The sequence below is a fragment of the Choloepus didactylus genome, chromosome 7 (assembly GCF_015220235.1).
Source record: "Choloepus didactylus isolate mChoDid1 chromosome 7, mChoDid1.pri, whole genome shotgun sequence".
Taxonomy (NCBI): domain Eukaryota; kingdom Metazoa; phylum Chordata; class Mammalia; order Pilosa; family Megalonychidae; genus Choloepus; species Choloepus didactylus.
In genome coordinates, this window is record NC_051313.1 from 81,692,725 (window position 1) to 81,719,444 (window position 26,720).

General features: G+C 36.4%; 1 protein-coding gene and 1 pseudogene across 46 annotated transcripts in view; both read right to left on the reverse strand.

The window, feature by feature from the left end:
• The window catches only part of RIMS1 (regulating synaptic membrane exocytosis 1), a 567,640-nt gene that overhangs the window by 255,464 nt on the left and 285,456 nt on the right, over positions 1 to 26,720 (reverse strand). For all 46 annotated transcript variants that reach the window (XR_005217800.1, XM_037842364.1, XM_037842314.1 and 43 more), the window contains 2 exons: positions 18,193 to 18,533; positions 13,847 to 14,712 (listed from right to left, as the gene is read on the reverse strand). Coding sequence is in view for 45 of the 46 variants with exons in the window: in XM_037842364.1 (XP_037698292.1) it covers positions 13,847 to 14,712; positions 18,193 to 18,533 (1,207 nt within the window). In the remaining variant the exon portion in view is untranslated. The remainder of the gene's footprint in view (positions 1 to 13,846; positions 14,713 to 18,192; positions 18,534 to 26,720) is intronic.
• Positions 4,226 to 4,653, reverse strand: LOC119539609 (annotated as a pseudogene).

Sequence of the window (26,720 nt, forward strand, 5' to 3'; positions counted from 1 at the left end):
CTATTATAGTAAGTTTATATGAGTGAGGCCTTACAATATTTGTCCTTTCATTTCTGGCTTATTTCACTCAACATAATGTCCTCAAGATTGATTCACTTTGTTGCAAGCCTCACGACTTCATTCCTTCTTGCAGCCATTTAATAGTCTGTTGTATGTATACACCACAGTTCACCCATCCATTCACCTGATGATGAATCCTTAGGCTGCCTCCATTCAATGCAAATTGTGAATACTTCTGCCATAAGCACCAGTGTGTAAATGTCCATCTGTGTCCCTGCTTTCAGTTCTTCCAAGCACAGACCAAACAACGGGGTTGTAAGATCATATGGCAACCCTATATTAGCTTTCTGTGGAATCATCACACTGCCCTCCAGAGGGGATGCACCATTCTACTTCCCTACCAACAGTGAATAGGTGAATCTCTCTCTCCACATCTTCTCCAGCACTTGTATCTTCTGTTTTGTTTTAAGCTTTCATCTGCTATTGAGTTATCGCTTACTTTAGAGTCAATATGTCTGTTTGTTTATCATGATCTTTTTAAGTTTATTCTGCTGGGATTATTCATATGCCTTGGCCTTTGTTGTCCATTCATATTTAAGACTGGACACTGCATGGAATTTTTTGTGTAGCTGGTGTGAGTTTCCACACAGGTCTTTTTAGCTAGGCTGTTCTAATGAAAGCAGAAGCCATCTCTGACATTTCTGCAAGAATGGAGCAAGTGAATTGGGAACCTTCAATTTAGGGTGAGTAATGTTGTGAAGGTAAACTTTAGGCTGGTGAGGATGGGGGCCCTAAATCTGGGAGGCCACCTAACAAACTATAATTTTACCTTAGGCAGTTCATTTCTTCCTGATTTTTTTTAACTGAGAATGTTTAACCTTAAATGTTGGGCTACCTTTAATGTAGGCAAGGAGAAAAAGAGGAAGAATGGTAAGAAGAGTATAGAATAAGAGTGTTACAGTTGTTCTGTCAACAGATATTAAATGAATCTGCCCGTGTGAAGTTCCCTTTCTCACACACTGCACCACTGAATCTGATGTCTCAAGCCTGAAGTCTCTGCGTGGTGCTTCACTGTAGTTGGTTCTCTCCTACCTAATTGGCTGAGCTCTTATATCAAAACACAGCCATTTTCCTCTTTCCATCTTCTAAATACCTGTTATCTTTTCATAGTTCATCTCCATTTCTCTTCACGTTTATGGGTATTTTATCGGAGTGTCAAGTGGTAAAAGGAATAAATACTTAGGTTTGGGCACCTCTTTGAAGAGAAACCCCTATTAAGTTGCAATTATTTTAAGGTTAAAAAAATTCTTTTTAATGTCTGCTGCCAAATTCTTGCCACAGAACCTGATTTTATTTTGGGACATCCTATTTCTCAGAAAAGTCCCCAATTAGAGTTTTTGGAAAGCCATTATTAAAATGCCCCGAGGGCAGGAACCATGGCTGTTTATATATCTGTGTCTATCTCTATGCATCTACACCTATATAACTATATATGTGTGTGTATGTGTGTCACTATATCTCTAGAACCTAGAACAGTGCCTAGAATAGAGTAGGTTTTTATAGATATTCATTCAACAAATTAATACATGAATGGCAGCCAAATGTTTGAACTGCAAACCCTCTCAAAGTTATATATAGAAAAAAAAGCATAATGACTATCAAAACGATATGAAATACATTTCCTTGCTCTCAAGAAAACAGGAATTAATAAACAACTTCTGATCAGTATTATAAGGGTTAAGAGATCAGCAAGGCATTATACTGCTGGATTCCAAAAAGGGCACTTCCGACTTAGTTTAATGACTAAAAAACCACATAAAGCATTGGATGTATAAGTTACATTTCAAGAACTAAGTAACACATTTTTGCAAGAGTTCCCAACTCTTGTTTCTGATTAAGTTAGAGACCCAAACCTAATAACCAATTGTTCATATTGCCCAAAATCCCCTAAGACTTGGTCCCCTAAGACTTTTTGTCTTTAGGGGGAAAATTCAACCACTTTTGTTTGATACCCTTAAATATCATCATTTCTCAGCCTAATTCAGACATTACATGCTCCTGAAAGGACCGCTAATGACTGCCAAGCAGTGACAGTTGCAAACAAACTTAGTCCTTGTGTACAGTTTGACCTCAAGTCATTCACCAACTGCTTCAAAAGTTCAAAGGCATCATGTACTGTGCTGTATTTTCTTAGTTTACACAAAGTCTGCACAAAGGAGAAGATAAAGAAGGAAGGAAATCCTCTTACCCAATCCCAGGTTCTTGCAAATCCTTTTGGCTTGGGACTTAAACTTTAAGTTCCTTGTAAGTATAAATGGCTTACTGCCCTGCACTGAGGAAAGAATGAGTCTTTGTTTCTTCCCAGTACTGGCATCATTTCTTCCTCTCCTCCACATTGGCACAATCTTGATCTTTTTCTCTCTTCTGAGGCCTCTTCACTCAATTTCTTACAGGAAAAAGTCTTCACTATTCATTCCCCTAATGCATTGATTATATTATGCATTTCATTTAAATTCAACTGTAATCTTATAAGCAATATATAGTTCACTGCTTTCTGTTTTTCTTTTAAGTAGACTAATCTGGATTAGTCAATATTTATCAGCTACAAGTTTAAAGATGTTCTAATTTTCCAAGATGGCAATATCAATCTGAACAAGTGAGAAAAGAAGGGTGAGAGAATGTGGAAATAGGAAACAGAGAGGCAGACAGGAAGAGAGAAGCAGAGGCAGAAAAATGTACCTAGAGGAAATGAAGTTTGGAACTAGTCATGAATTAAAGAATGAAAGCCATAGTCACAAGTCTGGGAGATGGACTATAAGAAGAGAAAGGCTGGAATTTTACACCTTCCAGCTGGTGAAGACAAAACCTAAAGTTGTACAGTGGCAGGCAGTGAGGTGCACCCTAAACTGAGCAATGTGTTTTTTAAGAAGACATTGGCACCCTTGCTTGATTAATTATCTTCTATACTGCTACTCAGAAAGCATGTATGTCCAGAGTACAGCCACCCCAGCAGGTCAAATACCTATAGGCAATACAGAAGGGGTCCAAGCCAAATGGGTTTGTAGAAACTGAGGTTCAACTAATGCTATTGTCAAGCGAAGAAACAACAGAACTGGTTTCACTTTTCTCCCGTAGGTTTTAGTCTTCTAAACTATTCTGATCACTCTTAATAAGCTGCTGTTGTCAAACACTGTACAATCGAACATAGGCTGACCAAGATCAAAGCTCAAATTTTTCCTGAGCCTCAACTACCTCTGAATTTTGCAACACAGCAAGCAGCATGGAAGTTATTACCATTACTTAGTTTCTAAACAAGAGATCAAATTGGCTAATTTAATTAGCTGTTCAGAATCCCTCTTGTCAAAAAAGTCATAACTGCACTATATAGGTAACACTTTTCAGGTTTTAATGTGTTGGAGTGGCTAGAGGTAAATACCTGAAACTATCAAACCCCAATACAGTGGCTTTGATTCTTGAAGACGATTATATGGCAATGTAGCTTACAAGGGGTGACAGGGTGATTTTGAAGACCTTGTGGATTGCACTCCTTTTGTCCAGTATATGGATGGATTAGTAGGGAAATGGGGACAAAAAACTGAAGGAAAAATAGGGTGATTTGGGTGTTCTTTTTTTCACTATTATTTTTTTACTCTCATTATCACTTTTTCTGGTACAAGGAAAATGTTAAAAAAAATGGATCAGGGTGATCAACGAACAACTATATAGTGGTAGTGTGATCAATTGACTGTATATTTTGGATGATTGTATGGTGTGTGAATAAATCTTAATAAAAAAAAGTAAATGAACAAGGGGGGGTGGAGGGGAATGGGATGTTTTCAATGTTCTTTTTTTATTTTGATTTTTATTTTATTCTTTGGAGTAATGAAAATGTTCAAAGTTTGTGGTGATGAAAGCACAACTATATGACAATACTGTGAACTGATTGTACAGTTTGAATGATTGTATGTTATGTGAATATATCTCAATAAAGTTGCGTTAAAAAAACTCGTAACCTTCAGATTGATTAAGCAAAACAGGATTCTGATATTCAGATGCTCTGAGTCTAGGAAACCCTGGTTTTGATGATAATTCTGGTCAGTTTTATTTCCATTTTCTCAGGCACTTCGGTCTAAGACTACTCTGCCACCAGAGAAAAGCTTCACATAAACATGTACCACACTTTCAGCGTAGTACCTTCCAAGGTGCCTCCATCTCCCCACCCCATTCAGTTGTCCACCTCTTCCTCCTCATTCTGTTATTCCAGCCTTTCCTCATCTTCATCATTGTCCTCATCCCTGCTCCTGTCTTGCTCTTCTGAATCTGTCTTTTTGCTTCTGTCCTTCTTCTGCTCTGAAGCTTCATTCTTGCCTTTCTGTTCCTGCTTGTATGCTTCCAGGGCTTCTTTTAGAGGGGATAATGAACCATTGGAACTCCATCTCTTCCATGGCCAAGAGCACATCACTGGCTTTCAGTGTCTTGCGCTTCCCTTTCACAGCAAAATTGTTGGCACACCTCCTTGATGATTCTGGTGATGATGGCGTTGGGCAGGTTTAGGTCCTCAGGCCTCTCTGCCAAGGCAGCCACAGGGGCCTGCGCCTCTGCCTCAGATCTCTTCAGGGCACTCCTGCATCCAGACTTCCCCTGTTGATCCATTTCGAATGAACGTTTCTACATGGTGAAAGGTAGGAACCCAAATTCAGTATTGTGCACATGGATTTCCAGTTGCCCCAGCATTACTGGTTGAGAATATTTTTGCCATTAGATGGACTTGGCACCTTTGTTGAAAATCAACTGGCCATATATGTATGGGTTTATTTCTGGACTTTCAATTCTATTCCATTGGTCTATATGTGAATACTTAAGCCAGTACCACTCTATTTTAATTACTGTAGACTTCACTACATCTGAAACAAGAATGTGTAGGGTCTCCAACTTTGTTCTTTTTCAAACTTGTTTTGGCTATTCGGAGCCCCTTGTGATTCCATACTGTGCCGGTTTGAATGTATTGTGTCCCCCAAATGCCATTATCTTTGTAGTCTTGTGGGGCAGACATTTTGGTGCTGGTTAGATTTGCTTGGAATGTGCCCCACCCAGCTGTGGGTGATGATTTTGATGAGATGTTCCCATGGAGGCGTGGCCCCGCCCATTCAGGGTGGGCCTTGATCAGTGGAGCTATATAAATGAGCTGACTCAAAGAGACTGAACTGAGTGCAGCTGTGAGTGATGTTTTGAAGAGGAGCAAGCTTGCTAGAGAGGAACGTCCTGGGAGAAAGCCATTTTGAGGCCAGAGCTTTGGAGCAGACGCCAGCTGCCTTCCTAGCTAGCAGAGGTTTTCTGGATGCCATTGGCCATCCTCTGGTGAAGGTACTCGATTGCTGAGGTGTTACCTTGGACGCTTTGTGGCCTTAAGACTGTAACTGTGTAGCGAAATAAACCCCCGTTTTATAAAAGCGTATCCATCTCTGGTGTTTTGCATTCTGCAGCATTAGCAAACTAGAGCACATATGAATATGATGTTTTTTTCCATTTCTGCTGGAATTTTGATAGAGATTGTATTGAATTTGTGGATCATGTTAGGTAGCAATGACATCTAAAAAATATTAAATCTTCCAATCCATGAACAGGGGACATCTTTCCATTTATTTAGCTCTTATTTAAAAATTTTTAGCAACGTTTTGTAGTTTTTAGTGTACAAGTGTTTGATGTCTTTTAGTTTTCTAGGCTGCTGGAGTAAATACCATGAAATGGGTTGACTTAAACAAAGGGAATTTATTCACTGACATTTTTGAGGCTAGGAAAATGTCCAAATCAAGCTATCTTTAAGGCAATGTTTTCTCCCTGAAGACTATGGCATTCTGGGGCTGGCTGCCAGTGATCCTTGGTTCCTTTATCACATGGCAAGGCACATGGCATTGTCTCCTGGTCTCTTCCTTCTCTTCTGGATTTAGCTTCATGTTTCCTGTGTCTTTCTTTCTCTCTGTTTGTTTAAATTTCATTCTCCTATAAAGGACTCCAGTAATAAAATTAAGACCCATCCTGACTGAGGTGGGTCATACCTTAACTGAAGTAGCCTCATCAAAAGGTGCTACCTACAATGGGCTTTCACCCACAGGACTGGATTAAATTTAAGAACATGTTTTTCTAGAGTACATACAGCTTCAAATCATTATAACCTCCTTGGTTAAATTTATTTCTAGGCATTCTGTTCATTTAGATGCTATATTAAATGGAATTGTTTTGTTGATTTCCTTTTCAGATTGTTCATTATTGGTGTATAGAAACAAAACTGATTTTTCATTTTTATTTTGTACCCTACTGCTTTGCTGAATTGATCTAGTAGCTTTCTGTGGATTCTCTGGGGTTTTCTAAAAGATAACATCATCTGTGAATAGGGATAGATTTTACTTCTTTCTTTCAAATTTGGATGTCTTTTTTGTCTTTTTCTTACCTGAATTCTCTGGGCTAGAACTTCCAGTACACTGTTGAATAACAGTAACAACAGGCATTTTGGTCGTGTTCCCGATCTTAGGGAGAAAGCTTTCAATTTTACACCATTGAGTATAATGTTTTCTGGGTTTTTAAAAAATGCCCTTTATCATGTTGAGAAAGTTCCCTTCCATTCATAGTTTTATAAGTGTTTTTTATCATGAAAGGATGTTGGATTTTATCAAACAACTTTCCTGTATCAGTTGAGATGATCATGTGGTGCTTTTACTTCATTCTATTAATGTGGTGTATTATATTTGATTTTCTTATGTTAAAACAAACTTGCACCCTTGGAATAAATCTCTCTTGATCATGGCGCATGTTCCTTTTAATATACTGTTAGATTCCGTTTGCTGGTATTTTAAGAATTTTTGCGTCTGCATTCATAAGTGATATTGGTCCATAATTTTCTTTTATTTATCTGGCTTTGGTAGCACAGTAATGCTGACCTCAAAGAATTAGTCAGTAAGTGTTCCCTCCTCTTCAATTTTTTTGGAAGAGTTTGAAGACTGGTGTTAATCCTTCAAATGTTTGATAGTATTTAGCAGTGAAGCCATCTGATCCTGGACTATTCTTTGTTGGGAGGATTTTCATTACTGATTCAATCACTTTATTTGTTATAGGTCTGTTGAGATTTTCTATTTCTTCTTGCATCAGATAAGGTAATTTATCCATTTCTAGGAATTTGTCCATCTCACCTAGGCTACGTAATTTGTCGGCATACAATTTTTAATAGTATTTTGTTATAATCTTTTTTATTTCTATTTCTGAAATGTCAGTAGTAATGTCCCTATCATTACTCCTGATAGAATTTGTATCCTCTTTTTTATTCTTTGTCAGTCTGGTTAAAGGTTTGACAATTTAATGAACATCTTTAAAAAAACAGCTTTAGTTTCATTGATTCTCTCTATTGCTTTTCTAGGCTATATTTAATTTATCTCCCCTCTAATCTTTACTATTTCCTTTATTCTGCTAACATTGGGTTTAGTTTGCTCTTCTTTTTCCAGTTTCTTTAGGTGTGAAGTTAGGTTATTACATTTCACCCTTCTTTTTCAATGTAGGTATTTACAGTTATAAGTTTTCCTCTGAGCACTGTTTTTGCTGAATCCCCTAAGTTTTAGTATCTGTGTTTTAGTTTTCTTTCATCTCTAAGTATTTTCTAATTTCCCTTGGGATTTCTTCTTTGGTCCATTGTTTATTTGAGAGTATATTATTTAATTTCCACATATTTTTTAATTTTCCAGTTTTCTATTATGGTCAGAAAAGATAACTCATATAAATTCAAACTTTTTAAAAATTATTAAGATTTGATGTGTGACCTAACATGGGATCTATCATGAAAAATGATCCAAGTGGATTTGAGAAAAATATATACTCTGCTATTGTTGGGTGGAATGTTCTATATACGTCCATTGGGTCTAATGGGTTTACAGTTTTGTTCAAGCCCTCTATTTCTTAATGATCTTTCCAGATATTCTATCAACTATTAACAGTGGTGTAGAGAAGTCTCCAACAATTATTGTAGAACTAGCTATTTCCCCCCTCAATTCTGTCCAGTTTTGCTTCCTATATTTTGGGGCTCTGTTGCTAGGCACATATTTATTTGTGATTGCTATATCTTCTTGCTGGATTAAACCTTTTTGCTGGATTGAACCTGGATTGCTATATCTTCTTGCTGGATTGAACCTTTTATCAATATAAAATATCCTGTTAACCTTTGTAACTTTTTTTTTAACTTAAAAGTCTACTTTGTCTGACAATAATATAACCACTCCAGCACTCTTTTGGTTACAAATGACATAGAATATCTTTTGAATCTTTTTATTTTCAACCTCGTGTCTCTGTACTAACATGAGTCTCTTGTAGGCAGCATGCAGACAGATCATAGTTTTCATCCAATCTGCCAATCATTTGTCTTGTAATAGGATAATTTAATCCATTTATATTTAAGTTTAAAACTGATAAGAAAGGGTTTACTATAGCCATTTAGCTATCTGTTTTCTGTATGTCTGGAATGTGTTTTTTTCTCAATGACTCCATTACTGCTTTTGTTCATATTTAGTTGATTTTTTTTTTTTTTTTTTTGTAACACACTATTCTGATTCCCTTCTTCTTTTCTGCTCTTTGTATTTTTTAGTTATATTTTCTTAGTGGTTACCTTTGTGATTACAGTTAATATCTTAAACTAACAACCTAATTTGAATAGCACCAACTTAGTTTTAATAGAATACAAACACTCTACTCCTATACATCTCTGCCTCTCCCTTTATGTTATTTTCTCAGATTACATTTTTACATATTTTAGGCCCATTATACCTTTTTGTGTTACCTATTTGTATTTTAATTCATATGGGGGAAAATGCAGTTACAAACCTAAAGCACAATAATGCCTGATTTTATATTTACCTATGTACTTATCTTTATGAGTATTCTTTATTTCTTATTATAGCTTTGAGTTACTGTCTAGTGTCTTTTTATTTCAGTAAAAAGGACTTCCTTTAGCACTTCTTATACGGAAGATTTTCTGATGAGGAACTCCTTCAGCTTTTGTATATTTGAAAATGTATTAATTTCTTCTTCATTCTTGAAGGATAATTTTGCCAGATGTAGAATTATTCATTGACAATTTCTTCCTTTAAACTTGCCTCCAAGTTTCTGATGAGAAATCTGCTATTAGTCTATTAAGAGACAGTAGTTGCTTCTCTCTTTCTGCTTTCAAAATTCTCTCTCTCTTTGGATTTTAACAATTTCACTATAATGTGTCTTGGTGAGGATTTCTTTGAATTTATCCTGCCTGAAGTACAATGAGCTCTTGGATATGTATATTCATGTCTTTCATCAGATTTTGGAAGTCTGGGGGTTATTAAATTTTCGACTACTTTTTACTGGCCCTTTCTCTATCACTTGTCCTTTTGGGATTCTTATGAAGCATATGTTGGCACAATTGATGGTGTCTCACAAGTCCCTCAGGCTCTGCTCATTTTTTTCATTACTTTTTCTTTCTGCTCCTCATACTGTGTAATTTCAGTTGTCTCATCTTCATGTTCACTGATCCTTTCTTCTGCTGCCTCAAATCTGCTTCTGAATCCCTTTAGTGAATTGTTTATTTCAATTATTGTACTTTTCAGCTCCAGAATTTGTTTGGTTCCTTCTTATAATGTCTACTTCTTTATTTTCTTTAGACAACATTTTCCTAATTTCCTTCAGTTTTTGTCCATGGCTTCCTTTAGCGTACTGAAAATATTTAAGGCAGTTGATTTAATATCTTTGACTAATAGCACATGTATGAGCTTCTTCAGGGATGGTGTTCTGGTTTGCTAATTCTGCTGTTAAGCAAAATACCAGAAATGGATTGGCTTTTATAATGGGGGTTTATTTGGTTAGAGAGTTACAGTCTTAAGGCCATAAAGTGTCTAAGGTAAGACATCAATAGAGTACCTTCACTGAAGGATGGCCATTAAAGTCTGGAAAACCTCCGTTAGCTAAGAAGGCACATGGCTGGCATCCGCTTGCTCCCAGGTTGTGTTTCAAAATGGCTTTCTCCAAAATGTTGCCCTTGGGGTGTGGTGTTTTATCCTCTCTTAGCTGTAGCTCCTCTTCAAAATGTCACTCTCAGTTGCTCTCTAAAATGTCACTCTTAGCTGCTCTGAGGTCCTTGTCTATGAACTCTTTTAAATGACTCCAGTGATCCAATTAACACCCACCCTGAATGGGTGGGTAACACCTCAATGGAAATTATCCAATCAAATATTTCACTTACAGCTGATTGAGTCACATCTCCATGGAACTATTCAAAGAATTCCAATCTAATCAACACTAATACGTCTGTCCACACAAGACTGCATCAAAGAACATGGGAATTTTGGGGGACATAATACATCCAAACTGGCACAGATGGTTTCTGCCAAGTTCCTTTTTTCCTGAGAATGGGTCATACCTTCCTGTTTCTTCATGCGATTTGTAATTTTCTTGTTGAGAACTGAATATTCTGAATAGTATGTTGTAATTCTGGCAATTTAATTTTCCAACTCTTCTGGGATTTCTTGTTTTTTTTTCTTGCTGAGGATTGGCGTTACCAGTTTGTGACTTTTTCCAAACTATTTTTGCTTCCAAATGGGAAAAGGGAAGGTAAAAAACATACTGTTTATTTAAGACTCCACTAAGGGGGTATGAAACAATGGCTAGCTTCTCTACCAGCTTTGAGGTATTTTTACCTCAAGTGATGAAAAACATCTATCAAAAGCAGTGAAAAGCAATCAGACCACAAACCCTCAGGTTTTGGAGGATTATGTCCTTATTATTCACCTTGGCACCAGCAAGCCACACCAGGAATGGAGCTGTAGTCCTCACAACTTCCTGCCATGGAGTTGGGAAATGCGGTATAGCCTCTGCATGGAAAATGAAATTCACAGGTATTTCAAGAAAACAGCCAGCTTTTTCATCCAGCTGTTTCCTGGATGCTTTAAGTTTTCCACTATACCCTAGAGTTCCACAATAGTTGATTCAGACAGTTCTTGCCTGTTCAATAATTGTTTTGGTGGAGAGATCAATTTCTTGAGCTTCCTACCCTGTCATCTTCCCACAATCGTCTCTAAACAATACTCACTTTAAGAATAAGTGGCAGCTGACCTCAAATTTTATATAAACCCACTAGGTAGAAGTCACTGCTAAATCCTATGTGTATATATGAGTGTGTGAGTGTCAGTGGCATTACACCACATGTAAAGGATTATACTGAATATAAAGTTAAGTGTCTTTCAGATGCCATTTTGACCAGGTTAGCTATTTTTGTTGAAAAGTTAAACATATAACAAAATTATATCAATATATCTGGTAGAAATGGCTCATTTGTGGCATTTATTAAATTATATTTCACTATGCTTAATTATGTCTTATTTCTCCCAAAAGAATAATCTCCATGAGGGCATGGAGCATATTAATCACTTTATTTTTTACCTCAATAAACCCAAAGAAAATGCTAAATACATATTAGTTAATAAACAGAAGAATCAACTTGGCATAATAATAATAATAATAATATAAATAAGAATAGCATACATATATGTTAAATAGTTATCATATGCCAGATTCTGCATTAAATGTTTTCTTTATATGTGTTACTGGTAAATTGAACAAACAAATGCATGAGATGTTGCCAAAACACAACTTTAATTTGTGTCTCCCACTGCCCTGTAAACTTCATTCTATGGGGAGAATCAATATCATGGCATCTACTCTCTCCTCAGAAATCTCTTCCCAGATCATTCTTCCCCTTCTCAAATCACTGGGGCCTGTTAAGATATAAAACTAGTTCTTTTACCTATTCTTTGTGTATTATAAATATGAGTGATTTTGTCATACTCATTGTGACACTAAATATCTGCGGTATTGGCACTGCAGGCAAAATTGAGACAGGAAGAATTAGCATTCTATAATATATGCATCATCTCATTCAAACCACTCAACAAACTCATGAGACAGATACTCTTACCTCCACTGCGCCAATGTGGTAACTGAGACTTTTGGAAGTTAAGTAACTTGTTCAAGGTAACAGATGACAGGAAATTATCATGGCTGGTTCCCAAGATAGCCCTTAGTAGACAATGGTGGTGGTTGGTAATAAAACCATTAGTAGATATTATATATCATGGAATTTCTAATAAAGTTTATAATAGGAAAATGCTTACCCTACATGATGTGTGTTCTTTATAGCTAAATGTTTCATTTGTAAATACTGAGTTAGACTGATTAAAATATAAGAGTAAGAAAACTACTTTGAATAGAGTATATCAGAGACATTTATTAGAGAATGAGATTAATAAGTTAACAGAAAACAGGTTGTCTGATTCAAATGATGGCATATGCCCCGTGTTTCCAGACAAAAGTTTAACCCCTGCTTAGAAATGTGTACATTCCTAATTGTCACCATAGCCCCCAGAATAAGTCCCAAGGAGAGAAGACAGTATGCAGTGGCAACAAGTTCCTCACATTGCACCAGCACCACCCCTCCATGGCCATTAGACATATTTTCTTTCACCTGCTGATATCATAAATAAATTTGAGATTCAATTCTATCTTATTTCATGCCTATTGGATTTATCATATATATTCAATAAAAGCTGGTATAGAGACCATTCTTTAAAGAATGGTGGAATATATTCAATACACACACACATCTCTCTATCAAGTTATGTGCACACCAATTAAGCACATGCATTTACATTTTTAGCTTACTTTATTACTTTAGGGTAAAAAAAATATGTGTCCACAAAACAACAATAAGCCATGAAAGGCTATCAACAGAGTCTATTCAGCATATGACCTTTAAAAACTTACACAGTGGGCACCTTAGAAACGTAAGTCATGAGAAGCTGAAAGAGCTAAACTGATCCCATATACACATAACATTCCAAAGACAGCTATTTCAAGATGAGCTGCAGTAAAAATAACAATAGAAAGATTTTTCTTAATTGTTCTTATATATAGTGTTAGATTGTTGGGGCATATATGTACACATAGACAGAGAATGTGCATTTTGGAGATAAAACACAAGAAAGTGGAATGATCTTTGCTATTTGGTATGTAATTTAACAATTACAAAGGAAGCTAAAATTCTATAAAAACTGTCCACCCCAAATAAAACATTAAGAAACACACAAGGACCCCACCACTACCACGAGGACAATAACCATCACCATTAAATTTAGAACTGTAACCAGTTGACATCTGAGTGAACAGCAGCAAGATGAGAAGAATCTTCAAACAAATACATAATTTTAAGATTAAACGAAGTATTTTTTAGACCAGTGCTACTTAACACAACCTTCTGTGACAGTGACTCTTGAGCATTTGAAATGTAGCCAGTGGGACTGAGAAACTGAATCTTTAATTTTATTTAATTTTGATTAATAAATAGCTACATATGACTAGTGCTTGACCACTAGTCATAAGTATGACCACATTATACACCACATATTTAGTCAGAAAAAAAAGTCAGTCTATCTTGCAATTTGTTCAAAACTTTAACAATGTACATTTCCCTTTATCAGACAGAGTTTTGGTTTTCTAGGAAAAAAAAGTTATTCTTCCCAGGCAAATATACCCACCCCCAAATAGTAATTTAAAAACACAAGACTCCTGAATTTCCCAGAATGAAAGGAACCGAAATCATTAAGAACTCCTGTAATCCAAATCTGGAGTTTGAGGCTATGTTAAAATTCCAGAAAAATTAAAAAAAATAATAAAAATAAAAATAAAAAAAACTCTATTTGCTCTGAGGCCGTCTGTGAGCATCCCAAGCGGCAACTCTAAGTTTAGCACATGCTCAGGACCGCAGACACCGTAGGCGCGCCCCCCTTACCTTTCTCGCTGACGCTCTCGCTCTCCAGTTCCACATCCTCGCAGCTGGTGTACTCGGGCGTCGACACGCCCTCCTCCTCCGAGCTGCTCACCGACATTTGCCTCTTCTTGTTGCCCCTCTTGGACCGGTGCGGTTTGGGCGGAGACGGCCGCACCGACTCGGACTGGTCAGAGCTCAGCGAGTCGTTCCTCAGCATGGTTTCCACCTTCTCTCGCTTGGCCTTCCGGATAAGGACGGCTGAGCTGGGGTCCAAACGACTCTGCTTCCTGAGCGGCTCCTGGGCTTTGAGCTCCGAGGCTTCTGCAGCGACAGGCCCATGCCTGGGCGCCGGCGGGCTGTGGTTCGTTAGTGGCTTGACGCCCGGCGCCCTGGCTTCCGCAGTCCTCTCCGCCGAGTAGGCCCGCGGCGAGTCCGGCGGCGAGACCCTGGCTGCGGCCGGCGCGCGCTTGCCGGGCTTGCTCTCGGGGGGCCCTGCGCCCGCCTCGGTGCGCGGGAGCGCCACGTCGCTGTGGCGCCGCTCGTGCCTCGCGCGGGACACCCTGGCGTGCATGCGCATCTGCTGCTCCTCTGGCGGCGGTTTCACCGGATACCGCGCCAGGTTCGGGTCGCTGCGGTACCTGGTCTGGTATTCGTCCTCTTTCCTTTGCTTCTCGTCATCCGCTGCTTTGCCCTCCGCACGTTTTTCGGGCACATCGGAGTAATCCTGCGATCGTCCTTTCTCAAGCCTTCGGCTTTCCCGCCTTTCTTTTCGCTCGCGTTCTTCCCCGACTCCCTCCCCCGGCTGCACAGAAGACTTTGGCACGCGTTTCCGCTCGCTCTTCAGGGCTCCTTTGCCATTCTGCTCACAAACTCCTGAAGTCTTCTTCCTATGATATACGAAGGAACGTCAAACAGGAGAGCAATTTATAAAGCTAAAAGCGAGGCCAGACGGAAGAAAAATTTGTTCTTCGCATTCCAGATTTAAATTATTTCAAATTATTAATTGCAATTCGATGTCTAATTAAAAGACCAAAATGGTAAAGACCTACATTTAGAACTGTGTATCTGATTAGTTTTCTAAATATATTAGAAATATTTAGACCACAATATATTCAGGGATTTAAAAACTTGTTTTCACTTAAAAAAAATCTATTAATTAACCAGATCAATTCAACCATCAATAAATTAAATTAATAAAGTTTTATGCTAAGCTCTACATGTGAATCAAAGACAAAATGTTCTTTATGAAAACAGTGTAGATAATAATATAGTAGCAAAAGATAATATATACATAACAAAAACTAAATCTATTCTTAATATATAACTGTACAATATATATTGGCAATCTTTTATCTCAAACATCTAAAAGAAATGTGCATACAAATATATCAATTCTAAGAATCAAGTCTAATTGCACTTCTTTAATAGTAAAACAAAAATAATTTTAACTAGACCATCTGTATCCAAACACTTTTTAGGAGGTGGTTTAAGGGAAAAAAAAATATATGGCTGAACCTCAGCCTTTGCTTTACCTTCCTCAGGCAAAAATAATAGAAATATTCAGTTTTTTGAAATTATTATTCATTCTCATTCTCAAGCTTTCCCTCCTTCCATCCTTCCTTCCCTTCTCTTTTTTCACTTCCCCCTTTCTCCCGCTCCCAGCTTTCTCTCTCTCTCTTACTTCATAATACAATTCATGAGAAGAAAACGGTCTTGAGTTCTACTTTTCTCTCCACCCTGTTTAAGGCTATGGTTAAGCTAAAGGATTTGGCAGTCTCTGAGTCCTGTAGGTACATTATTCAATTGCCCCTTTCTATTGATATTTTAAAGTTCCAGCAACTATACCAGGAGTTACAAAAAGTAGCTGCCTTGGTCAAGTGTTTCCAACACTATATAATCAAATAGGCAATTAAAGTTGGGGAAATCTAAGGCTCTTTGGAATCCTGAAGTCCATAGAGAGGGCAGTTCAGAGGGAACATAGATTGGAAGTCCAAAAGCAGATATCACAAAACTCAGGAGAAAAAATATAAATTAGGAGAAGCTTGGGCAATTCCTATTTTGAGTTACCAAAGTAGTGGTTGCTAAGATGATGTGGGATAGTTTGAGGAGAGGCTGATGATGGTGGCGAGAAAGGATAAAAGGTTTCAAATGGCATGGGAAAGGAAACAGAAGCATGGTAAATTCTGCATGAAGTATTTAGATCATGTTGGCCTTTTGAAGTGAAAGGGATTTGGCTGAGGGAGATATTGCAAGGGTGGTATTACAAACTTACAATGTAAGAGTCTATATGAACACATTAATCATTATCAATGATTATCATTTTCATAATGGAGTGTGATGATGGTACTGCAAATATTTAGTAACCCATTATTAGAAGTTTATATTCAATCAGAGGTTACTTTTCTTGAAATGCTGATAAATAATGCTTATCTTGCAAAGTTCATGTGAGGATTACAGGAGATGCCATCTCCAAAAATGTTTTATGACAGGTTGGAATATTATGCAAATGGAAGATGTTCTCTGGTCTACTTCTGGTTCCTTGTTTCACTGACTATACCCTTTCACTTCATCCCTTAATTGTTCCACTTCCACTAGTTCCTGTTAATCTTACAAAATATGATCAAGAATTCTGCAATATTTAAAACAGCCTGCTGTTCTTCTAATCTGGCTTCTCCTTGAAGTTGCTCAACCTTTTCATCCCCACCCATATCTCTCTTTTCCTTCTCCTATGCCTGCAATGTCCTCATTAATTTCTTCATTATTTATATAATCAGTAGGAACATTTGCCCCTTTCAGTCTTCTTTGAAGTTCATCTAAAAGGCCAAAACAATAGCCTCTTCTCAGAACTCACTCTTGAATTATTTGTAAATTTTCACCAGATGCCTTAATGAGATTCTCTTAAGACAAGTGCTAAACTATACCTTCAATGTTATTCTCTCTTCTTCACCCACAACAGTTTGTCACCAAATGCTTTAATTCTACCTCCACTGAGGCATCTCTGGTCTCCTCTCTACCCTCTCTCTACTAATTTAGTTGCACTCATTCTTTCTTCCTGGAATGTCCTCTCCTGTCTACCTATACAACTCCTGAATATTCTACAAAACTTAATTCAAAATCTACCTTCTCTTTCTCGGGGCTCCCATGGTACTTTATTATTTTGTAGCTTTGATCAAATTAACCTGCTGGTCCAACTAACTGCCCAGGTATCTATCTTCCCTAGGATATCATGAGAAAAGGAACTATGTCCTAATCACCTTTATACCTTCCAGTACCCAGCACAGTGTTTGCATATAGTAAATACATGATTACTAACTTGAATAAGAGCTATATTCACTGAATACTTACTTCTACATGCCAGCTTCTATACTAAGCAACCTACACATGTTCTCATTTAATCTCTGCAACAGTCCTGTAAGGTGGGCTGTTACTGCCTATTGTGGGAGCACCAGGACTGGAATCTAGGCTGTTTATCTCTGAAGTCCTTGCTCTTAGGTTATGGGCTTTCTTTTAAAGGAGGAGCAAAAGCCTTCCCTGGAGCCAGCCCCTGCAGTGGGTATGATAATTAAGGGTTACACAGGCAAAAGCAGCTAAGCCTACTCCAGGGCCTAACAGCTTGAGTTGAAGCTCAAACTCTAAACTTCGTGAAGACAAGGGCTACTCCCTCCTTATTAATATTGCTTCCCAGTGCATAGCACCATGCCTGGTCATAAATACACATTTTTTTTTGGAAAAAAAAAAAAAAAAAAAGAATTATTCAAATGAGGTAAATTATCTGACCATGCTACCCCAATGCTTAAAAACTTCAGTTGCTCTCCATTATTCCTAGGACAAAATCTATAACTTTTAATCTGTCAAAAGGTTTAGTGTGACCTGGTCCCACACTTGCATACCCTGGAGCATCCATCCTGTCCTTCACCTGGTTAATGCCTAGTCACCCTTCAGAGCTCAGCAACACAGAATATCCCCAACGAAGGCTTCTCTGATGTACCCAACATTCCCTCTGATAGGTCAGGTCCCCCCATCATATTCTTTCAGAGCATACTTTTAATTAAAACACTAATTTGATAAAAGAATAAATGATCTCAGAGCATTCAAGGTTGGAAGTTAGTAGTTCGGTCCAGTGAATTTAGCTTATGTTTACATTTTTGCATACTAGGAAAGAAAAGCTCTTCAACAAAGGTCCCGAAAGGAATGAGGCACTCTAGAGATAGACAAAGCACCTAAGCCTGTTGTCGCTTTTAAAGTCCATGCAGGACTTTAAAAGTATTACTTCCACATATTCTTTTTAAGAGAAGTTAAATTCTTGCAAATGGATTTACTCTGAAGACAAGACTTCGCCTTTGGCTTAGGGGTTAATGAACTATTACCTCTCTCTCGGAGGCTCGCTCCTAGACCGGGATGAGGCCTGCTTCTGTTCCGGCCCCACAGCTTGCTGCGAGGGCTCAGCCCCTTTGCTGCTGTCTGGTTGGGTGCTGGGAGGAGCAACATCCTGGAAAGAGGCAGCTGCTGTGCTTAGGGGCGTCTGAGACCTTGATCGCTCTTGGAGTCGTGCTTTCTTTTCTCTTGGTACTTCAGAACCAGCACCTGTAGTTGTATCACTGAGGGTTCCATCCTGACTTGGCTGCTGAGGACCACTTCCAAAGAACCATGCCCCAGATTTGGTTAAGATTTCTTGTTGCTTTCGACACAAATTGCAAACCCACATAATCTATTTGAGGAAGAGAGAACAACATAAATTTTCTGTGCTATTTGGAAATAATTTTATGTTCAAAACATTAAAATACACTTTAAGGAAAAAAGAGTGATTGTTATCTTCACCTATATGCTTGCAAATTTTTTGTGAAAATGATCCTTGCACAAGTCACAGTCAAGCATATGAAACCTTAGTGCCCCTGACTGACCAGGGTAGATTATTTTTATCTTGTCATTCAAATTCTAACTCTGCCATTCTGAGATTCCCTTTATCACGTATTTGTCATATTTTGTTTAAATGACTCTAAAGTTTTGTTTAAAACCTGTTGGTAAAAATGTTCCAAGGAGGACAGTTGATTGAATAGAAAATAATAATGTTGTAAGAGCTACGGAATTAATATTTATGTACATAAACCTTAGGGGATCAAGAGATTTAGAAGATATGTGTCTGCTCAAAAATCATCCATTATTAAAGCCAGTATTAAAAAAATATTCATATGAAACAAACAACAAAAGTCAACAGGCATATATTCTCAAATTTATTAGTAAAACATTACCTCAAGTTTATTGTATGCTACAAAATATGATTTTCCATATACATATTTACAAAAGCAATAAACCTGAGGCTGGGTTAATTCATGTAACTACAATGTAATGTTTTCACTAAGAGAGTTATTTTGGAACAGCAATTTAGAATCACATACACTGATAAACTGTACGGAGTATTGCTGCTTAAAATTAAATCTATATAACTGCTCTCAGTGACATTTAAAATGAATATAATAATGAGAATGATAACAAAAATAATGAATAATAATAACAGCAAGTAGCATTCACAGAGCAAAAATATGTGTCCGTGGATCCCCATGAGCTTTCTCTTCAAATATCTCCAGTACCTCTGCTTCTTTGGGGTGGGATTTCACCTCCCTTGCCTTGGTTGCCTTCTTCTGAATGCACTTCAGTTTGTCTTTGTACTTCAGAAACTGCTCCCTCAGGAAAGGCTTATTACCAAATTCTTCTTTTCACAAAAACTGACTCAGTTAACAGTTGCTCAAAAATATTGCATAAAGATGAATAAATCCTGAATGTATTAAGTGAGAAATATGAGAGAATAAAAGAAGTGTTGTTTGGTTGACAAAAGGAGAAAATGTACTCCAAAAATATTCAAATGGATGGGAAGAAAATTATAACTAACTATAGAATAAGACAAAGTAAAAGCTAATAAGAGAATAAGAAATACAAAGGGAAATGCAATATGTTTTTTAAAAGGAAAATATTGCAAATAAACTGTTAAGAACTGCTGTACCCAAGCAAGAAAACTCAAAGAAATTCATAATATAGGAAAAACTACGGCTTAACAAAAATATTTGCTAATTCATTCCTCTAGACGTTCCCAGGTCATAAAATGAAGTGTACTAGGTTCATAAGAGCAGTTAGATATAGCATCTATGCAATTTATTCTAAGATATCATAAAATTCCCATTTACTAAGATATTAAACAAATCAGACAATTTATTTCATAAGCCTATATGTATAGAACCTATGGACTAGAACATCAATTTAAGGTGCTAGCCAAATAAGGCTACATTTTTGCACAATGTTTCACCATCTCTTTGACTTTCTAAATAAAGTCCCTCACAAGTCTTGACTGTTTCAACATGGACATATCAAGGATAACCTTATGAGAGATAAGACTTCGGAGTCAGGGCTTCAGTGAACAAAACACTGGGAGACTCTGGATGGGAAGAAGTAATATATTTCCTCTTTGATTGGCTGTTTAGCTGACAATTCAGTGGTAAGAAGGTCTGAAATGATGTAGTTCAAGGAGATTGATAAGAAACTTTGCCAATTTAATATCAACTAAGTATATATTAAATTTGTATTCATTAAACTAATAATAAGCAAAATATTGCTAGTCATCAAAAGCACATCTTTTCTACAAAAAATATTAAATCATATTTAGGATGAATATACATATACTTTAAAATCATAAGGAAATACAATAAAATTTATAATTATTATAAAGGTGGCAAAATGTAGTTATGCTAAATAAAGAGAAAGGAACTTCATAATATTGATAGAAGGGAAAAGGAGACTCTTCACTACATCATATGACTGAATATTTTATAGAAAATTGACTTCACAATCCTATTTTAATATTAATATTTTTAGTCTTACACAACATGCCAAGGAAAAATAACTAGATGGGAAATTTCGAAATTTGAATGTGTACAGAATTGCTACGGGGTTGATAAAAGTAATTAAAATATATTATTAATTAAAGTAAAATCATACAGCTCATTTATTTTCAATTCCAATTTCTTCAGTAGTGGAAGTATTTTAAATAATATTTTAAATATATTATTTAATGAAGCCCTGTGATGCTCCATTAGTCTATTTTTACCATTTAATACAAATATTGTTTAATTCCAAATATTTCCTTGTGTACCATAATATTTTCTATTTTAAAAAATTATGAGTGTGGCCGATCTCTCCTTCAATTTGATAAAGAAAGTCAACTATAAAAAGTTAAAATATTTATTTTTATTTAAATGCTACCTCCATTCTCTACCCCTATCCCATTCCCTGGTAACCTGTATTCTAGATTCTACCTAGAAGTTCAGGCTTAAAATATACAAGATTCCAATTTGGAATAATGAAAATGTTTTGGTAATGGATGGTGATGATGGTAGCACAACATGGTGAACACAATTAAAAGCACTGAAATATATATCTGAATATGATTAAACGGGGAAATGTTAGACTGTATATATGGTAACAATTAAAAAAACATGGAACTACACTACACAAATATTGAATCCTAAGTTAAACCATGGACTTTAATTAATCGTAAAATTATAAAAAATGTGTTATCATCAATTGTAACAAATGTTCCACACCAATGCATGGTGTTGGTGGTGGGATGGTATATAGGAATCCTGTACTTGATGCAGGATTTTTCTGTAAAACCACAACTTCTCTAATAAAGGAAAAAAAAAATAATGCTACCCCCAATCTCTGTTTTAGATACATAAGTTATTCCTATCAGTCTTTACCACTAAAGCAGAAGAAACTGCTTACATATATTATAAAGTAATGAAAAACATGAGATTAACAATAGAATATTGTTATACCTTTCAACAAAGCTCATACCAAACATCATGGACACATACAAAGATGGCCAAATACTCATGAAGAAGCAATACTATTATGTATGTTTAAGACTCTCTTTGAATTTAGAATTTAATATTATGCTTGTCTGCAGTTATAGATAATCCAAAGTGAAGCAGGAGACTTTCTTAACGGGTTTCTTTTTAAAGGTGGTAAGACATAATTATTTCTACAATTATGCTATTTATTTTAAACACACACACACACACACACACACACACACACACAGGCACACCTTTTAAAGACTGCACCATGCAGGAAACTGACCATGATTAAATATCCTGGGATGTGTTCCAAATTAATCTAAACTACAGCAGGTCTGTGTAATAACGTATCTGAATTCACAGATGTTAAGCAATCAAATACAAACTCAAATGAAAGATTATTTTGATGTAACATAGCTCCTGAACCTCCATGAATTACATCAGAAAAATGAAGAGCAATTGAGAATTTTATTTTGACCTTTGCTCTAACAATGTTTTAAATTCAGTTTTTCCATTTCATGAATCCTTAAGAAACATTCAGTAGACAATTTTATAAAACCCACAGGAATTGTTGCCCAGAGAAATAAAAATTACAACACTTTCTATTGTATATATATATATATATACAATATATATATAGTATATATACAGAGAACTCCAGGGACAAATAAAACTGAGTTTGATAGTAAAAAGGTACTCTGTTGGAAGAAATACCATACACTTGCCTTCACATGAAATGTTTACAGATCCAGACACACAGAGCAAAATGAATGACCCTTAGATTTACTCTTGATAATATTATTAAAGCAATCCATGACAATGCAGTATAGAATTCTTATATTAACACAATATATTCTTAAAAGAATTCATCTGAGGTAATCAGTATTATAAAGAATAAAATAAGCATGGAAACATTATAAATACAAAATATATTCTGTGATTAATTTTTGTTCTATATTTTTATATATAAAATTTTAAATTGACTTTCATTTAATAGAGTACCTTTTAAAATTATTACACTACTGTTTTGAAAAACATGCAGAAGAGACTGAAGATGTTCAATTTTATTAAAGTTGCTTCATTTTTCTGAATCTTTTTTACTCTTTATCCACACTTTTTCTATTTAGTGAAATTATCACTCCAGCAGAAGCTGGGGACAATATTATCAAGGTGATTTTTCCTAACAGTGAAGATGGGAATGAGTGAGTTCTCTTCAGTTCTTGTTTCAATTTACATGTATATGTGTGTATACGTGTGTGTGTATGTATGTGTTTGAGTTTCTTCTAATTTTTTGTTATTGTTGCTGCTTCAAAGGTTTATTTATTCCCTTTTGGAAGTTTATAAAACATGTGATATGGATTTATAGAAGATAAAGATACAATACAGAATTTTTTAGAAGAGTAAACCACACCCAATCCCATTATTCCACTATTAGCATTTTTTTAAATTAAATTCAGTTTTATTGAAATATATTCACATACCATACAGTCATCCATGGTGTACAATCAGCTCTTCACAGTATCATCATATAGTAATGGATTCATCACCACAATCTATTTCTGAACATTTTCCTTACATCAGAAAGAATCAGAATAAGAATAAAAAAATAAAAGTAAAAAAGAACACCCAAATCACCCCCCCCATATCCCACCCTATTTTTCATTTAGTTTTTGTCCCCATTTTTCTACTCATCCATCCATACACTAGATAAAGGGAGTGTGATCCACAAGGTTTTCACAATCACACTGTCACCCCTTGTAATCTACATTGTTATACAGTTGTCTTCAGGAGTCCAGACTACTGGGTAGAAGTTTGATAGTTTCAGGTATTTATTCCTAGCTATTCCAATACATTAAAACCTAAGAGGTGTTATCTATATGGTGCATAAGAACGTTCACCAGAGTGACAACTCGAATCCATTTGAACTCTCTCAGCCAGTTTTAGCCAGCTGAAATGAAGCTTTATTTCGTTTCATTTTGCATCCCCCTTTTGGTCAGGAAGATGTTCGCAATCCCATGATGCCAGGTCCAGATTCATCCCCAGGAGTCATATCCTGTGTTGCCAGGGAGATTTACACCCCTGGGAGTCGGGTCCCATGTAAGGGGGAGAGCAGTGAGTTCACCTGCCGAGGTGGCTCAGTTGTGGGGGGGGGACATCTGAGCAACAAAGAGCTACTCAGATGGAGACTCTTAGGCACAATTATATGCAAATATAGCCTCTCCTTTGCAATAATGAGCTTCATAAGGGCAAGTTTTCATACTTAAGGTAACTTTTTAAAAATATATTGGAAAAATCAAATTAACGGGTAAAATTTTAAGCACATTAAAGGGTCTTCTGCTATCATTACCATGTTAGGGTTATTTGTATATCTTGCAAAAGTGCTTCCCAAATGGATTGTGACAAATTGTAACCAAAATTTGTCAATATCAGTTCTGCATTTTAAAAATCTGATGATTAAATAATGCCCTTGAACCCAACACTCCCACAAACGTTTCAGATTCAAGATGAAATAGTGAGATCCCATTTAAATAATAGTAAATAAAGTTTACAAGTCACAAGCCCCATAACAAAAAAGGAATCTCAAAGAAAGGAGATGCAAACAAATTTCCACAAGTCTCTAAGTGTTTGAAAAAGGATGGTAACTGATGTAACAAAATGGAGGAACATGTGGCTTAAACCACAGGTGGAGATGTTTTAACCAAGAAGGAAGCTGATCTTCTCAGCAGAACCAATGGGAAGTTCTCGATTAGAGATGGTAGATACTATGGCTAGATGGAGATGAGAAATGGAATTTAAAATATGGGCCTATTTAAAGATCTTCAATAAAAAAATTTATTATCAACATGTAGAATTGACCACTTTCCTACAAATCTAAAACAGTTAGGGGGTGTACTGTTACCCTGAAGAGAGCACTTCTCACTCCAGCAGGTCGATTTCCTCAATCCTGATGGCTGGCTCCCCAAAAGTCTACTCAAAAACACCTTCCACTTATACACACACAAACACACACTGAGAAGTCTCAGTTACCTTTTCTAATGCTTTTTTTAATATGGATGGTTAATCAAGGACCACCTAACTATTTAAATAAAAACTTAACATATTAAGGAGAAAGACCAAAATAAACCAAAAGAATTGGTCCTGGAAGAGTAAGAGATAATTCAGGGAACAGGAAAAAAAACAGACAAAAAAACAAACAAAAACAAAAAACAAAACTCTAAATGATCTCTAATTAGTGGTCAGAAACCAGATCAAAAAAGAGTTTCTGAAGATTAATAGTAAAATTGTCACAATAAAAACGGAATTTAAAAGAAGCCATGTAAGACAAAGGTAGAGAAAAGAAACATATGAGATAAAAGTTCATCTAATCTGAGTTCCAAAAAGAGAGAACAGAACATATCGGGGAATAAATGTTCCAAAAAATAATAGAAAAGTTTCCCAGAATGAAAATTCAATTGCATTTTAGTGAAATGTATTTAAAAACAACAAAGACAGAAAATCATTATAAAATTTCAATAGAACAAAGATAAAGAGAAGATCCTATACAGGTCCCCTTCAAAAGAACAAGAAACAGAGTGGCATCAGACTTCTCCTAAGCAATATTGGATGCTTGAGGACAAAGGAGAAATATTTCAATATTCTTAGGGGAAATAACTTGGGGCCTGCAATTCTATATATAGGCATCCCATCGACCAAGCATGAAGGCATTATAAGCTATTTTCAGAATTTGGAAGAACTCAGGAAACTTGCCACTCACATATCCTTCCTTAGAAAAACAAATTCCATCCAGAAAGAAGATGATTTAAAATTCAGAAACCAAAGGGTCTTTTGCAGAAGAGTTAAGGAAAGTCCTAGAGTGAATAACTCTCTTCAGAAAGCTCTAAAGAGAGGAACTTGAAACAGGAAGATGGAGGCTGAAGAATAAAGGTTCTGAAAATGAAAACAAATAAAACAGAAAAAAAAACAAAAACAAAACAGAATCCAGAAATAACAACAAAGAAACTTGATAAAATGCATAGTGTGATTTAGAACATTGAAAAAAAAAAAAAAAAAGGATACAGGAATTTGGTTCAAGGGAAGCTCCACTTGCATTTGAGCTAAGAACCTTACAAGGAGAACAATGGTCATGATATTAGACCCATAGACTAGGAAGCATAAGATAAGCCCACTACTAGTGTCTAGGTAACAATACCTGTGTTATTTTAAGTTGTGGAAGTGAGCCATAGAGAATATAAAAACAATTAAAAAAAAATAAAAACAATGATACAAGTGGGAGGCCAGAGGGGTGCCTAAATGAACCTCATCCTTATCTTTCATGGGAGTCCATGGATGGTAAACAGTTTCTTAACCCCAAACATAAATGGCTAAAGTGCTTTGTCTCTAGTGAATAGCCTGCCGATGGGAAGTAGTAGGCAGAGAGTCCACTTTTTATTATAAACCCCTCTTTCTGTGTCATCTTTCATCTATATTTACAGATATATACAGTTATATAATTAATGCATAATTATTTATTTCATCTTTTAGCTATATGCATATCATTTTATTAAAATCAAATGGCGGACTTCCAGAAGATGGCAGTTAGGTGAGAAGGGCAAAAAAACACCTCTGTGAAATATACTAGATAAAAGCTAGAAAGTGACCCAGAACACCAGTTCCAGAGATGCACCAGCTGGTCTGCTAAATCCACAGGGACTGTGCACTTGGTGAAACCGGGAGTCTGCATTCTGAAATGAGTGAGTAAGCCTGCTGAATATCCGGCAGCCACACTGCGCTATGGGGAAACTGTGGGTTGGTGTTTGAGTTGGACTAGTTCTTTTTTAAAAAACCCAAAATTGGCTGCAGATACAGCAGTGAGAACCGCACAGTGAAGCATGGCAGGAACCGGCTGTGGGTGTGCCTCAATATCTGGCATGGACAATAGCCTTTCGTGCACCCACTGCTAATTGTCTCAGAACAAGGCAGGCAGAGGTTAGCCAAAAGGGGAAAATAACCACACCCCTTGCAGCCATCCTCCTGGTGGGCTGGGAACGCTCCTTCCCGGCACCGGAGCT